The sequence below is a fragment of the Nycticebus coucang genome, chromosome 12, assembly GCF_027406575.1.
Source record: "Nycticebus coucang isolate mNycCou1 chromosome 12, mNycCou1.pri, whole genome shotgun sequence".
Classification (NCBI taxonomy): Eukaryota; Metazoa; Chordata; class Mammalia; order Primates; family Lorisidae; genus Nycticebus; species Nycticebus coucang.
The window spans coordinates 101,781,575-101,797,386 of record NC_069791.1 but is presented as its reverse complement, the minus strand read 5'-3'; the positions used below and the strand labels follow the sequence as shown (position 1 = coordinate 101,797,386).

General features: G+C 50.8%; 1 protein-coding gene across 1 annotated transcript in view; it reads left to right on the top strand.

Moving 5' to 3' along the window:
* The window catches only part of PPL (periplakin), a 51,204-nt gene extending 35,478 nt beyond the window's left edge, over positions 1-15,726 (top strand). Inside the window, exons 9-22 of the mRNA XM_053557349.1 lie at positions 45-140; positions 1,334-1,456; positions 1,639-1,785; positions 2,418-2,569; positions 3,351-3,448; positions 3,620-3,777; positions 4,875-5,053; positions 5,139-5,277; positions 5,923-6,116; positions 7,846-7,996; positions 8,756-8,839; positions 9,561-9,677; positions 10,701-10,793; positions 12,200-15,726. Of these exons, the coding sequence (XP_053413324.1) occupies positions 45-140; positions 1,334-1,456; positions 1,639-1,785; positions 2,418-2,569; positions 3,351-3,448; positions 3,620-3,777; positions 4,875-5,053; positions 5,139-5,277; positions 5,923-6,116; positions 7,846-7,996; positions 8,756-8,839; positions 9,561-9,677; positions 10,701-10,793; positions 12,200-14,863 (4,395 nt within the window). The 3' untranslated portion in view covers positions 14,864-15,726. The remainder of the gene's footprint in view (positions 1-44; positions 141-1,333; positions 1,457-1,638; positions 1,786-2,417; positions 2,570-3,350; positions 3,449-3,619; positions 3,778-4,874; positions 5,054-5,138; positions 5,278-5,922; positions 6,117-7,845; positions 7,997-8,755; positions 8,840-9,560; positions 9,678-10,700; positions 10,794-12,199) is intronic.
* The last annotated feature ends 86 nt before the right edge of the window (positions 15,727-15,812 follow it).

Genomic DNA, 15,812 nt, shown 5'->3' with positions numbered 1-15,812 from the left:
TTGCAGTTCTAGTGCTATAAGTGCTCTGCCCCCTCCCCTGGCAGGCACACATGGAGGCCGTGCACGCAGACTGGAAGGAGTACCTGAACCTGCTCATCTGCGAGGAGAGCCACCTGAAGTACATGGAGGACTACCACCAGGTAGCTGCCTGGCCCCAGGAGCCCCCAGCCTGGGGTGCTGTCTCATGAGAGCACTCAGTACCCACTCGTGGCTTCATGTCCAATGGTCAAGGAGCTTTTCAGGGCTGCCACCCCAGGCCCCAGATGCTCCCAGTCCTGACAGCATGCACAGGCGTGCCGTGAGCCTGCTAGGCCCCTGTAGTCTTCCCTGGAAACTGGGTCCGGGATCTGATTCACTAGGTCGGCATAAGGCCCAGGAATGAGTGTGTGCATTTTACTTTAGGTAAAATACACATATAATAACATAAACTGTGGCATCTTAGGCATTTTTAAGTGTACAATTCAGTGGTATTCACTGCGTTCTCAATATTGTGAACACACCATCACAGCTGTCTGTGACCAAAACTTTCTCATCACCCCAAACAGAAACTCCATCCCCGTTGTCCCTCTCCCAGCCCCTGGTAACCTCTTATCTACTTGCCATCTCTGTGTTTCATGTCTAAAATGGACATGAAGATTAAGCAGAGTCACACAACATGTGATCTTCTGCACCTGGCTTCTCTGAGCACGTTTGCAAGGCCCATCCGTGTTGTGGCGCGTCAGGCTCCTCTCCCTTTCTGTGGCTAACGGCACATTGTAGACTACACTGTGTTTATCCTCTGTTTCTGTGAGGGACACATTTCCAGAAGAAACATGTATGTTTTTAATAAGCTGCAGGTGATTCTCAAGATTGGAGTATCTGGGAAAAACTGAACTTACAGGCAACACCCTGTAACTCCTGGTTTGGTGTCTGAGACACACAAGTTTCATGAGGATCCCCAAGTCCCATTAATGGTGCAGCCCAAGTATTTAACTCAAAAGTTGATGGACTGAAGACTGGACAAGAGAATACTGAAGAACAGAAAGGGGAGGCATATGTATCAGGACTTAGAATGAAAGCACAGTGTCATGTCAGGGTGTTCCTGGCACAGAAAGAGGAGTGGAATAAAAGGGAGCCCAGAGCTTACTGGTATATAGATATGTATTGTAATGTGTCAGCATGGAAGGATTGGTGAGAAGAGACCGGCTTCTTCCCTGTGAGGACTCCAGGAGTCCAGGCTGGGAAGGGTTACACTGTCTCCCAGCAGAGGAGACTGAGGCTCAGCACAAGGTCCCCATTTTGGCCTTGGGTGCCCAGCAGTTTCCTGTCTGTGACAGGGCACCTGGTTCCCTAGTTCCACAGAGACATGAAGGATGCACAGGAGCTGCTGCGCAAGGTGGACTTGGATCTGGACCAGAAATATAGCCCCGACTTCAAGGACCGGTATCAGATTGAGCTGCTGCTGCGGGAGCTAGACGTGAGCAATTGCCCAGAACCCACTGGCCCGGTGGGGCCTCTCTGTATCCCAGCCGCCTTCAGCCTCGGATCAGGCCCTCCATAACTCCCTACCTGCTGACTGGGGGGATCTAGCTCCACTCCCCCTCTTCCTAGGGGAAAGCTGTTAGTCTCACCTGGGCCCCCCACCCCTGCTCTCTTCAGGACCAGGAGAAGGCTCTGGACAAGTATGAGGATGTGGTGCGGGCACTACAGAAGCGAGCGCAGCAGGTGGTGCCCCTCAAGTACCGCCGGGAGACTCCACTCAAGCCCATCCCTGTGGAGGCACTCTGTGACTTTGAGAGTGACCAGGTGAGCTGCTGCCCTAGGGCCCCAGGTAGAATGGGCTCAGATTTGCCTCTTTTCATGTCACTTAAAAGTTTTAGGGGTAACATGGCTAAATCTAGAGCCTCAAACATCATCTCAGGAACCTGGGTCCATCTCCCTCATTGCTGTCACTCTCTGCTGACCCTTCCCCTCACCATGGACTTGCACCCCACACTGCTCTCACCTCTGCTGCCCTGGCTTTAAATTCTGCCAGCTTAGCAACCCCAGTCATTCCAGCCAAAGTCACAAGGAATATTCTCATTGGCCTAGTTTGAGTCACATGTCTACCCTAAACCAATCACAGTGGCTGGGGAATGCCAGTCTCTCATGGGCCAGGCCTGAGTCACATGTCCACCCAGAGATGGGAAATGGACTGGGAATGGGGAGGAATGGTCCCTCAAAGAGCTGTGGAAATGGAGATGGGTTGCTAGGCCTGCAGACCCAACACATGTCCCCTCCCAACCCTATTGTTAAACATCTTGAGGAGGGTCTGATAGTTGGGTTGAGCCTCTCTTCAGGTCTAAGAGTTGCGTACAGGGGAGATGGTGACTGGGGTCCTAGGCTGCCAGCCAAGGCAGCTCTCTCTGTATCCTAACTGTCTGGGCTGGTCCTGCCAGGGCCTGATCTTAAGGGGCTACAGCTACACTCTGCAGAAGAACAACGGGGACAGCTGGGAGCTCACGGACAGCGCTGGTAACAAGTTGACTGCCCCTGCTGTGTGCTTCATGATCCCACCTACTGACCCAGAGGCCCTGGCTTTGGCTGACAGGTATAGGGCAAAAGGAGGGGGCTAGCAGGGGCTGACTCCAGCCCCAGGGTTCCCAGCCCTGGGTATTTTGACTCAGCCTTGGGGGTTGCCAACACCCCCCACCTCTACTCCCTTGGAGGCTCGAGTGGGAGGCGCAGGTCATTGGGCCAGCTGACTTGCTGTGTGCTGACTGCAGGCCTTGTCTGGCCAGGGCTTCTCTTCAAGAGTCTTGCACCCCTTCACCTGCAAAGCCCGCTTGCCACCTGGTTAACTCCAGAGTGCCTGCCCTGCCATGTGCTGCAGGATGCGGGATGCCTCCCTAGGCCCTTAGGCATCTTCTCCCACTGCACACACCACTGTGTAGAAGATGATTTGTGTACATGCCTGTATTGCTAGGCCTGGGCTCTTTGGATTTAGTTATCTCCAGGGCCTAGATCATTGCCTGGTGCAATGTAGACACAGAGAGGTACAAAGAGTACCCCAGAACTCTTTGCTGAAAGTGATTCAAATGCCGTTATTTGTCAACAAATACCTATTGAGCTTCTGCCCCAAAGGTAACAATATGGTGAAGAAGACCAATGGAGAGACAAAGAATTTTAGGTAGTAAGACTTGCCATGAAGAAAAAAGGGAAGGGGGAAGAGAGGAAAGTCAGGAGGGAGGAGAAGGAGGAAGAGAGAAGGGTCCTGAACCCAGGGCAGAGGACGGCCCTTGCCACCCCTGCCACCTGCTGGAGTCTGACCCTCCCTCTGGGGCTGGGGGCTGCTGGGCTGCCTGGGTCCCCAGCTGGTTCTTGCCTCACAGCCTGGGCAGCCAGTTCCGGAGCGTGCGGCAGAAGGCAGCAGGAAGCAAGTGCACACTGCAGCAGCGGCACAAGGTGCTGAAGGCAGAGAACCCCGGAGGTGGGTGCTGGGTTGACCAGCACAAAGCTCTGGGGCACCAGGGAGGAAGGGTTAGGGCCTGGGTATGCTGTGGATGGGATGGCAAGGGTCTGACACCAGAGGGACTAGCCCCAAAGGTCCTAGCTGGCCTCACCCACTCCATGCTCACCCTGTGTTTCCTCCCTCTGGTAGATGCCTCTGACCTGCAGGGGCGGCAGCTGCTGGCTGGCTTGGACAAGGTTGCCAGGGACCTGGACCGGCAGGAGAAGGCCATCACAGGGATCCTACGGCCACCACTGGAGCAGGGCCGGGCTGTGCAGGACAGTGCTGAGCGGGCCAAGGACCTCAAGGTATCATTAGGCTGTGGCTAGGTCTGGGGAAGCCCTGTATTTAGGCCCCTCTGGCTCTCTGGGGACCCTGTTCAATCCCCATGGGGTCTTTGGACATTCACTGCTGGTGGTCGATAGGGATAGCCACATGTAGCCAGGTCCCAAGTCATAGAGATGGCAGGGCTGTTCCCACCCCCTCCCCAGGTTCTAGACCAAGGTGGTACCCAGTCCTGACACTTTCCAGATACATCCCAGGACACAGCTGGCAAAGCTTTGTATGGCCTGTGTGTGGTTTGCCGACTGCCAGCTCAGTGCCTAGCACAGAATCATTGCTGTAACTGTGACAGTAGTGAATGTGGCAAGAGGTGGCCAAGGCAGCTGTCTCCGTATCCCAACTGTCTGAGCTGGTCCTGCCAGGACCTGATCTCGAGGGGCTACAGCTATACCCTGCAGAAGAACAACAAGGTGAGCCATGGAATTCTGCAGAGCCAGGTCACAAGCTGCTTGACCACAAACACGTTCAAGCCCCTGGGCTGCAGTTTTTTCAGTAGTGGACTGGTCCCTGCTCGCAGGCTGGTGGGGAGGACCCCCAGGCAAGGCCCACCCTCTCTTGCCTCCTTGCCTGTACAGAATGTCCTGAGTCCTCACTGCATCTTTCTGGGGCAAGACTAGCTCTCTTATTTTAGAGGAACCTGGGTCCAGAGAAGTACAGTAGCCCCTGATGCAGCCAAGTCAGACCTGAGAGGATGCCTGGAGCCTCAGGCATTGCCTGGCCCCACCTGTGAATGGACGGGTGCCAGTGCCCACCTTACCCCAAAGATTAAATGGAATCATCCATGTAAACGCTTAGAACAGCACATGCCCAATGGTGGCCTGTTCACTGCTGGCATCCCTGTGGCTAACCCAGCCCACTTGCAGCAGCAATCCTAAGGATGCTCTCACTGAAAACAGCCCACTGGGCTGGCATAAAGACCCCCATCTGACTCCCCAGAGCAGGCCAGGCCTCCCCAGCTACTTCCACTGTCTCTGAAGTATGGGAATCTTTGCGCCCACCCTGGGCACGTCCTTAGGGGTGGAGGAATGCCTGAGGCCACACTGAGAGGCTTGGGTCCCCACAGAACATTACCAATGCACTGCTGCGGATCGAGCCGGAGAAGACTCGGAACACAGCCGAGTGTGAAGCCTTCATCCAGGCCCTCCCAGGCAGTGGCACTGTGCCCCTACTGCGGACACGGGTGGAGGACACCAACCGGAAATATGAGCGCCTGGTGCAACTGCTGGACTCAGCCCAGGAGAAGTGGGTGGCAGGCAGGCAGTGGGGAGGGCAGGGCAGGGTCAGGGGCCCAGTAGGGCACATCCCCACTCCTGACTGGTGTACGCAGGGTCGCTGTGGCCAACCGCCTGGAGAAGAGCCTACAGCAGGCCTGGGCGCTGCTGGCTACACACGAGAACCAGCTGAGCCAGGCCGACACGGTGCCTGAGAGTAGCCGCACCCTGGACAGCAAGAGGCAGGAGCTGGTGGTAAGTCTAGGGCCTGAGTCTCAGGAGCCTGCTCTGAAGCAGGTGAGGGCTTCAGGTACTTCCGGACAGATGCAGACACCGAGACTCGGAGAGGACATGGCAGCCAGCGTCTCCAGGGTGGGAGTGCCCAACTGTGTCCAATGGGAACTGCTTGTGGCATGAATCACAGCTGTTCTCAGGGTTTGCATGGAATGTAGACTTTCAGATACCACGATTTAAAAATAAATCTGCATAAAACCCAGGTTCCCAGGCCCTCTTGATGAGCACAGCTGGCATCCTGGGCCTACAGCCCACCAGGCAGTGTCAGCTGGTGGAGGAGCCACGGCCTCCTAGCCAGTTCGGTCTGTGGCCCCAGGCAGTCCCTTACACTCCACTTCATGACTTCCCTTGAAGAACAAAGCCTTCCCAGGCTGTTCCAGTCTAGGGCAGGGTTTTCGGAAGTCAGTTTTTCAAGGGGTTGTTCATTATAACAAAATGGGGCACAGCAGACGCAAAGCGGCCCTGCCTGAGAGGCATAGCCGCTGAGCCCCTGCCCTCCTACTCCTGGCTCAGCCTCCTCACCCCAAGCAGGTGGCCTATAGGTAGTGTCGCCTGGCTCCTAGCAGCTCTGGCCACAGCACCACTGTCTCTTCTCCACCCGGGCAGGCCATGGCCTCTGAGTTGCAGGCCCAGAAGTCCCTCCTGGGAGAGGTGGAGCAGAACCTGCAGGCGACCAAGCAGTGCTCGAGTGCGCTGGCCAGCCGCTTCCAGGAACACTGCCCAGACCTGGAGCGCCAGGAGGCTGAGGTGCACAAGCTGGGCCAGCGCTTTGACAACCTGTGCCAGCAAGTCCAGCGCAGGTGAGGGGCGGGCAGAGGAGGCCCCAAGCTGGGGTCCTCTGATGGCATCTAAGACGGTTTTCTGAATAGTCTCTTCTTTTTAAAAAGAGCAATACATACACAAAATGAAAAAATTCAAACTGTGATTATAATGACTGACCCCCTCACCTCAACCAAGGTTAAGCACTGTTGCCAGTCTCTTGTGTGTCCTCCAAAAATGATCTATACAAGCTTAAGGGGGGGGGACATACAAGTGGCAGTATCCCATACACACTGTATCTTACTTTTCCTGTCTCACATTTTTCCAACCTCATGAGTCTGTGACCATTTCCCAGTATTTTTTCTAAGAGTTTGCATAGAATGGATATTCCTTCCTTAAATGCTTGGTAGACTTCAGCAATGAAGCCATGTGAGCCTACATTGTTTTGCGGTTTGTAACTTCAAATTCAACTTAAATAGATACTGCACTATTTCAGCCATTTACTTTTGAGTTAATGTGGGTAGTTTGCATCTTTCAAGGAATTTTTCTTTCTTTTTCTTTTTTTTTGAGACACAGTCTCAAACTGTCGCCCTGGATAGAGTGCCATGGCGTCACAGATTATAGCAACCTCCAACTCTTGGGCTTAAGCCATTCTCCCTCAGCCTCCCAAGTAGCTGTAACTACAGGCACCCACCACAACGCCTGGCTATCTTTTGGTTATAGTTGTTGTTGTCATTTGGCAGGCCCAGGCTGGATTTGAACCTGCCAACTCCGGTGTATGTGGCTGGCACCCTCGCCGCTGAACTACAGGCGCTGAGCCAAGGAATTTTTCAATTTCATCTAAGTCATTAAATTTATTGGCATAAAGTTATTGCTAACATCTTCTTGGTAACCTTTTAATGGCTGCCTGACCTGAGGTGACCAAACCCTCTGATTCCTGATGTATCTTCTTTTGTTGTACTTGCATCTTCTGTTTTTCTTTCTGATCAGTCTGTTTGAGGTTGACAGATTTATTGACAATTTCAAAGAACTTGTTAGCTCAGTGATTTTCCTTTCCTGATGTCCTGCTTCCTATTTCTTTTACTTATTATTTCCTTTCAGATGCTTATACTAAGTTTACTTTGCTTTTCTTACATTGATTTGAGATCATTTTTCTTTTCTAACATAAGCATTTAATGCCATGTAGTTCCTTCTAAGCGCTGCTTTTGCTGTACCCCACATATTTGGCTTTATTTTGGTTTGTTAAGACTTCTTGAATTCCCTGGTGGGCTGTCCTTTGATTTGTGGGTTATTTAGGTCCTGTAATTTAAGTCAGTACAGATGGACCTACCATGTTCCCACACTCAGACTCAATACTTGATAATTAAAATTCACCCTCTTGGGGCGGCACCTGTGGCTCAGTCGGTAAGGCGCCGGCCCCATATACCGAGGGTGGCGGGTTCAAGCCCGGCTCCGGCCAAACTGCAACCAAAAAATAGCCAGGCGTTGTGGTGGGCGCCTGTAGTCCCAGCTACTCGGGAGGCTGAGGCAAGAGAATCGCTTAAGCCCAGGAGTTGGAGGTTGCTGTGAGCTGTGTGAGGCCACGGCACTCTACTGAGGGCCATAAAGTGAAACTCTGTCTCTAAAAAAAAAAAAAATTCACCCTCTTCTGGGAAATGTTTAGGTTATTTCCAGCTAAGTTACATTTAGTTGTTTCTCCTTTATAAAAATGAAGTCTCAGTGCAGCATCTGCTCACTGTGGCAGCGACTTGACCCACTTTGCCTTGGCAGGGCACAGAACCTGCAGAGTGCCGGGGCTGCCTACGCTGACTACCGCAGCAGCTGTGACCACATGTTTCAGTTCTTGTCGAGCATACCCAGTTATGAACCCCAGGAGACAGACAGCCTCAACCAGGTGGAGACCAAGCTGAGGAATCAAAAGGTAGGGTGGCCATAGCTGCTCTACAGGTGCACAGTGGTGAGGAGGGACCAGAGGTCAGCAAGCCTCTTTCTGCAGGAGGGAGCCAGGTTTGAGAGATGGAGCAGGGTGAAGGCCTGGCAGGCCCGTGTCTTCACTGGCCCCCATTCCTGCCTCTGAGAACAAGAACTGTGCATGTCCCGCTTCCCTTTCTCTTCTCAGTGCCTGGCTCAGGGCCTGGCCCAGGGTGGGTGCTCAGTGAGGGTTGGCCATACAATGAAGGACCAGAGAAACACAAGAGGAGCCACTCTAGGGAAAATCCCATTTCCAAAGTCCAGATACCGCCTCCTCAATACCCTAGGCAGTGCCTCGGGGTTAGGGATGAGGAACACGGAATCCAATAGCTTAAGATTCAAATGCTGGTTCCATCTGCATTTTGTGACAAGTTAGTGCAACTCGGTGTGCCTCAGTTTCCTCATTCATAAATTGAGATCATGAATTTTTACCTCACAAGAGCATGTGAAGAAAAAGGAGATAATTTGAATAAGATGTTAGAACAGTGCCTGGTGTTTCAGAGCACTCAATAAACACTTGTTTCCTGGAAAAGATAATTATCCAGTTGGCCCTCCTTTATAGGACCTTAAAATTGTCTTTTGTCATGAACAAATATATATAAGGGAGCTATTTGTTACACTTTGTACTAGAGAAGAATAAATTCATATTCTAAAGATTCCAGCTACTTTATCAATGTTTTCTTAAAATTAGTTTTTAAATGTTTTACAGAACCTGCTAGATGAGATAGCGAGCAGAGAACAGGAAGTACAGAAGGTCTGCACCAGTTCCCAAAAGTACCAGCAAGCTGTGAAGGTAAGCCATGAGATTTTTGCAGAAATTGTAACAGGGGGTGACTCTTTTTGTCCTCAGACACCACTGGCTGCTGTGCAAACTAGGACAGCCCTTTGGGAAAACAGGATGATACTGGGCATCGAATACTGTAAAAAGGTTTTATACTCTTTGAAGCAGCAAATGCTCTGGGGGAATTTATCTCAAAGGATAAAAATACAAAAGAATAACGCAAGATAAACAAAAATCCTTGCTACAGTATTTACAACAGCAAAACAAACTAGAAATGACGGACATAACCAATGGCAGAGGAACGGCTATGTGAATTATCATACATCCTCTTGATGGGTTATAAAGTCATCAAACTAGTAAACATGATGACTAGGTTATAGCAGTATGATTAAAGGGTTACAGGACAATGCTAAGTGAAAAGGCAGAAGCTAAAGATCTCTAGGCCTGTAGAAAGGCCTGGAGGGGAACTCAGTCCCACTCCTTGGTGGGGGTGGAAGGGAATTGTGAGGGTACTTTTGTATGTTGTTCAGTGATGTAGCTACTAGCTGCTTACGTACAGATTAATTCTCAAAACCTCCTGGGAGTAAGCATAGGGTGCAGCTGTGACCAGTGTAGGTTATAAAACAAGCACATGGCAAAGGGCAGCTGTGGACCAGCTGTGAAGGGGCACAAGAACACTTTGGTCCCTTCTTGGCTGCTTTTATCTGTCCTCTGCAATGTCTCTCTCACCCAGGACTATGAGTTAGAAGCAGAGAAATTAAGGACTCTTCTTGACTTGGAGAATGGAAGGAACAGCCACATGAACAAAAGAGCCAGACTCCAGTCTCCAGCTGCCAAAGTGAAGGAAGAGGTAAGTGCTGCAGCCTGGGCTGTCTTGGTACTAAGGTATAGAAAAAGCCACCGGCCTGTACACAGGCCTCAGACACACATGCAATAGGGAAACCAGCCAAGAGCCCTTCTGGGTGCAAACAGGTTTGGTAAGAGAAGATAAGGAACTTGTTCTAGGACAGTGACATTGATATGTCTAGAAAGACAGCTTGGTAAATGTTTCTGGGTCAAAGCCATGGATATGTGAAGTTCCTGCTTTGCTTGCCTAAGTACACAGAAGAGGGCCAATATTAAGTCCCTTACATACACGAGAACATTAAGGCTCAAGACAAGTAGAGAGATTTGCTCAAGGACCCATTAAGACTGAGACCCGGGGAGGGGGGAGGATGGGTGGAGGGAGGGTGATCGGTGGGATTACACCTGCGGTGCATCTTACAAGGGTACATAGGGTACATGTGAAACTTAGTAAACGTAGAATGTAAATGTCTTAACACTATAACTAAGAAAATGCCAGGAAAGCTCTGTTAACCAGTGTGATGAAAATGTGTCAAACGGTCTATAAAACCAGTGTATGGTGCCCCATGATCGCATTAATGTACACAGCTATGATTTAATTAAAAAAAAAAAAAAAAAGACTGAGACCCAGATCTTCTTACTTGGAATCCAATTTTCTCTCCACCAATGAGACTGTAGTATAATTCTATAGGCAGGAATGGGCAAGAAGCTACTGCTCTGTTCCCAAATGCCAGGCTTCTCAAAAACCATGCTCTAGCTCAGGCATCCTCAAACTTTTTAAACGGGGCCAATTCACTGTCCCTCAGATGTTTGGAGGGCCGGACTATAGTTTAAACAAAAAAACTATGAACAAATTCCTATGCACACTGCACATATCTTATTTTGAAGTAAAAAACAAAATGAGAACAAATACAATTCACACCACTTCATGTGGCCCGCGGGCTGCAGTTTGAGGACGCCTGCTCTAGCTCTTTCTTGCTTAGCCTGTTGACTCATTTGCTGACTGCTCTTCTAAAATTCTTCTCTGTAGGAAGCAGCTCTTGCTGCCAAGTTCACAGAAGTTAATGCCATCAATAGACAGAGGCTGCAGAATCTGGAGTTTGCTCTGACTCTCCTTAGACAGGTAAAACGATCTTAGTAAGAAATTCTACTTAAAACTAGAATATTCTAACAGGTGAGAAATGAAAGCAAGAAACAGTCTGTCCCTTGCTAACATTTCTGGGCAGAACCAGTACAAAACTATCCGGACCCAATACTTCTATTGACATGAGAACTTGGATTTTCAATTCAACATGCTCTTCCTGAGTATCTAGTAAAGTCCTAATGTTTCTGAAAGCATTGTTTTTCTTTTCTGCTTTTTTGTTACGATTGACAGCATTGTTTGTAATAGCAAGAAACTAGAAGTAACTCAATATTCATTACCACTGGGTTAAATTATGGTCTGTCCATATAAGTTGCTGTTAGATAACAAGGTAGCACTCTGTGCTGAGCTGGAATTCTCTTTCTGTAAGTGTAATGACCAGCAGGGTGCAGAAAAGGAGATGACCATTTGTACAGAAAAAAATAAACAAGCTGGGTGCAGTGGCTCACTCCTGTCATCCTAGCACTCTGGGAGGCCAAGGCAGGCAGACTTCTTGAGCTCAAGAGTTCAAGACCAGCATGAACAAGAGTGAGACCCCCTCATCTTTACTAAAAATAGAAAAATAAAAATAGAAAACTTAAGCTAGGTGTGGTGGTGGACGCCTGTAGTCTCAGCTATTTGGGAAGTTGAAGCATGAGGATCACTTGAACCCAAGAGTGTGGAGGTTGCTATGAGCTATGACGACACCACAGCACTCAACTCCAGGGCAACAGAGTGAGACTCCATCTCAAAAAGAAAAAGGAAACAAATGGTGCACACTAAAAATATACATGCTTGGGTGAGCAGAGAAAATGTTTCCAAGGATGACAGACATCCTCTAGGATCAGAACAGAGGTGGGAGACTGTAGTTTCATTTTAAACTCTTCTGCAGCTTTAAAATTATCTTACCTAATTTTAAAAACCTTTAGTAGGCTGTGCATGGTGGCTCATGCCTATAATCCTAGCACTGGGAGCGGCCAAGGCAGGTAGATCACCTTAGCTCAGGATCTCAAGACCAACCTGAGCAAGAGGAAGACCCTGTTCTCTACTAAAAATAGGAAAACTAGACAGGCATTGTTGTGGTCACCTGTAGTCCCAGCTACTTGGGAGGCTAAAGCTAGAGGATCGCTTGAGGCCAAGAATTTGAGGTTGCTGTGAGCCGTGATGACACCACGGCACTCTACCCACAGTGACAGAGAATCTGTCTCATAAATAAATAAATACAGTAAAAATAAAAACCTATACTAGTTGGTCCATTTTTAAAGTAGCTCTAGAACTCTGAAACATGGACTGGCACTGAGGGTGCCCCCTTGGAGTTCCCAGGTGACCCAGATTTGCTCTGATGAGGGGACAGGTCTTGCACGTGCTACAAATCTGGCTTTGACCATGTGCTGTCTTCTCCATCACAGCAGCTGGAAGCAGAAGTGGCCCGTGAGACTCTGCAAGGGAGCAAGCTAGGCCATGGAGTAGAGGCAGCATGGAAGATCAGGAAGGAGCTAGCAGAGGAGACAGAGCGGAGGCAGCAGCTGGAGAACGAGGTCAGGAGTGCCCAGGAGGAAATCCAGACCCTGCGCAATCAGAGGCCTCAGGAATCAGTGGTGAGGAAGGAGGTGGTGAAGAAGATGCCGGACCCTGCACTGGAGGAGAGCTTCCAACAGCTGCAGCGGACGCTGGCGGAGGAGCAGCATAAGAACCAGCTGCTGCAGGAGGAGCTAGAGGCACTGCAGGTGCGGCTGCACACCCTGGAGCAGGAGACCAGGGGTGGGGGGCAGGAATATGTGGTTAAGGAGGTTCTGCGCATCGAGCCTGACAGAGCCCAGGCGGATGAAGTCCAGCAGCTGCGGGAGGAGCTGGAGGCGCTTCGGCGACAGAAGGGTGCCCGGGAGGCAGAGGTGCTCCTTCTGCAGCAGCGTGTGGCCACCCTGGCTGATGAGAAGAGCCGGGCACAAGAGAAGGTCACTGAGAAGGAGGTGCTGAAGCTGCAGAACGACCCCCAGCTGGAGGCGGAATACCGACAGCTGCAGGAGGACCGCCAACGGGAGGGCAAGCTGCGGGAGAAGCAGGAGGAGGAGCTCAGCTTCCTCCAGGACAAGCTCAAGAGACTGGAGAAGGAGCGGGCCATGGCCGAGGGCAAGATCACTGTCAAGGAGGTGCTCAAGGTGGAGAAGAACGTGGCTGCTGAGAGGGAGGTTAGCAATCTCATCTGCCAGTACGAGGATGAGGCCGCCAAGGCTCGTGCCAACCAGAGGGAGAAGACTGAGCTCCTTCGAAAGATTTGGGCTTTGGAGGAGGAAAACGCCAAAGTGGTAGTGCAGGAAAAGGTCCGTGAGATCGTGCGGCCAGACCCTAAAGCAGAAAATGAAGTGGCCAACCTGCGCCTGGAGCTCGTGGAGCAGGAGCGGAAGTACCGGGGGGCTGAGGAACAGCTCAAGAGCTACCAGAGTGAGCTGGAGGCCCTCAAGAGGCGGGACCCCCAGGTGGAGGTCAAAGAAGTGACCAAGGAAGTCATTAAGTACAAGACGGACCCTGAGATGGAAAAAGAGCTACAGCGGCTCAGGGAGGAGATTGTTGATAAGACAAGACTGATTGAAAGGTGTGACTTAGAGATCTACCAGCTGAAGCACGAAATCCAGTCCCTGAAAGACAGCAAACCCCAAGTCCAGACCAAAGAGGTAGTTCAGGAGATCCTCCAGTTCCAGGAGGACCCCCAAACCAAAGAAGAAGTGGTGTCTCTGAGGGCAAAGCTCTCTGAAGAACAGAAGAGGCAAGTGGACCTGGAAAGAGAGAGGGCTTTCCAAGAAGAGAGGCTCATGCAGAAGGAGGAGGAGCTTGCACAGGTGAAGGAAAGGGTGGTGCAACAGGAGGTGGTCAGGTATGAGGAGGAGCCAGGCCTGCGGACGGAGGTAGCCTCCTTCGCAGAAAGCATCGATGGGGAGCTGCGGCAGATTGATAAACTGCGTGCTGAGCTACGGAGGCTGCAACGCCGGCGTGCTGAGCTGGAGCGGCAACTGGAGGAGCTGGAGCGTGAGCGGCAAGGGCGCAGGGAGGCTGAGCGTGAGGTGCAGCAGCTGCGGCAGCGTTTGGCTGTTCTGGAGCAAGAGGAGACTGAAGCACGCGAGAAGGTGACCCACAAGCAGAAAGTGGTCCTGCAACAGGACCCCCAGCAGGCCCGGGAGCACGCCCTGCTCAGACTGCAGCTGGAGGAAGAGCAGCACCGGCGGCAGCTCCTAGAAGGTGAGCTGGAGACCCTGAGACGAAAGCTGGAGGCCCTGGAGAAGGCAGAGGTCAAGGAGAAGGTAGTTTTCTCCGAAACTGTCCAGGTAGAGAAAGGTGACACTGAGCAAGAGATCCAGAAGCTAAAGAACAGCCTAGAGGAGGAGAGCCGGAGCAAGAGGGAGCTGGATGCCGAGGTGAACCGACTGGAGACCAAGTTATCAGAGATGGAATTCCATAACTCCAAGTCATCCAAGGAACTGGATTTCCTACGGGAAGAAAACCACAAACTACAGCTGGAGCGGCAAAATCTGCAGCTTGAGACCCGAAGGCTCCAATCAGAAATTGAAATGGCGGCAACGGAAACACGAGACTTGTGGAACATGGCCACAGTGGAGTCTGGGACCAATCTTGACTCCAGACTGTGGTCTCTGGAGAGAGAACTGGATGACCTCAAGAAGCTCTCCAAAGACAAAGACCTTGAGATCGATGAACTACAGAAGCGCCTGGGCTCTGTGGGTGTCAAGAGGGAACAAAGAGAGAACCACCTACGGCGCTCCATCGTGGTCATCGACCCCGATACAGGCCGCGAGCTATCCCCAGAGGAAGCTCACCGTGCTGGGCTCATCGACTGGAACATGTTTGTAAAACTCAGAAGCCAGGAGTGTGACTGGGAGGAGATATCAGTGAAGGGTCCCAACGGGGAGTCCTCAGTGATACATGACAGGAAGTCTGGCAAGAAGTTCTCCATCGAAGAGGCCCTGCAGAGCGGCAGGCTGACCCCTGCTCAGTATGACCGCTATGTCAACAAAGATATGTCCATTCAGGAGCTGGCAGTCTTGGTGTCTGGGCAAAAGTAGGCACAGCTATTCCATCTCTTCTTAGAGGCAGACGCTGGCCCTCCCCACACAGTGACCTCCTGGTGTCTGCTTCTCCCTGGAGCAGGCCTAGCATTTTATCCATGCCCTCGCTGTCAGGCTGCTCAGAATACAGCCCACATACAGGATGGGCACTGGCTGCAGACACAGCTCTCATCCCATCCAGCATTAAACCTGGGCAAGTAACCTGCTTTGTCCTCCAATGTCTGACAGCCATGATGTTTTTTTGTTCTTTTTCCTATACACTACTGTCAACAAACTTCTTCTGTGATACCTTGGAAACTATCCAAAACCTACTAAAACACAAGATGACCACAGCAGACAAGTCCACATGACACAGCACAGGCCTAAGCACATTCTGCCCTAGAAAGGCCTCCCTCCACTGCCTTTCTGTTCACCAAAGATCAGGCCTATTGGGGCTGCTGGCCTGCATAACCCTCCTCTAGGTTTGGCTGAGAACCAACTTTCCATCAAAGAGGCCTCCTCACTAGTTACCTTGCTCATGAGACAGATCTGGGATCTATGCCAGAAAGGTGAACAAAAACCAGAAGTGTCTGCCTCTTGGTGCTACAGTGGAGGTTAACTATTAGCCAGACTGTCCCAGGAACAGGCACCAACAGAGACTGCTTCATGGTTCTGATTAATAGTAGCCTGTGTTGCTGTTAGCCTAAGCTTCAGTGCCTTATAAGTCTTGCTTATTATCACAACGGTATTTAGCTATACAAAACAATTGATTATTCACCAAAGGAATTTCTGGTTCTCTGTATCTCATGTATTATGTAAGAAAATGGGAATAGGGAATTTTTATTTACAGTGTGAAAATAAAACCTGGTGGCTTGATTCTGCTTTCACAGTGAGCACATGTCTTCCTCTTCCACATGTGAGACTTATTTCCCCTACTTCCTTGCTTTCAGCCAAAACAGATACTCCA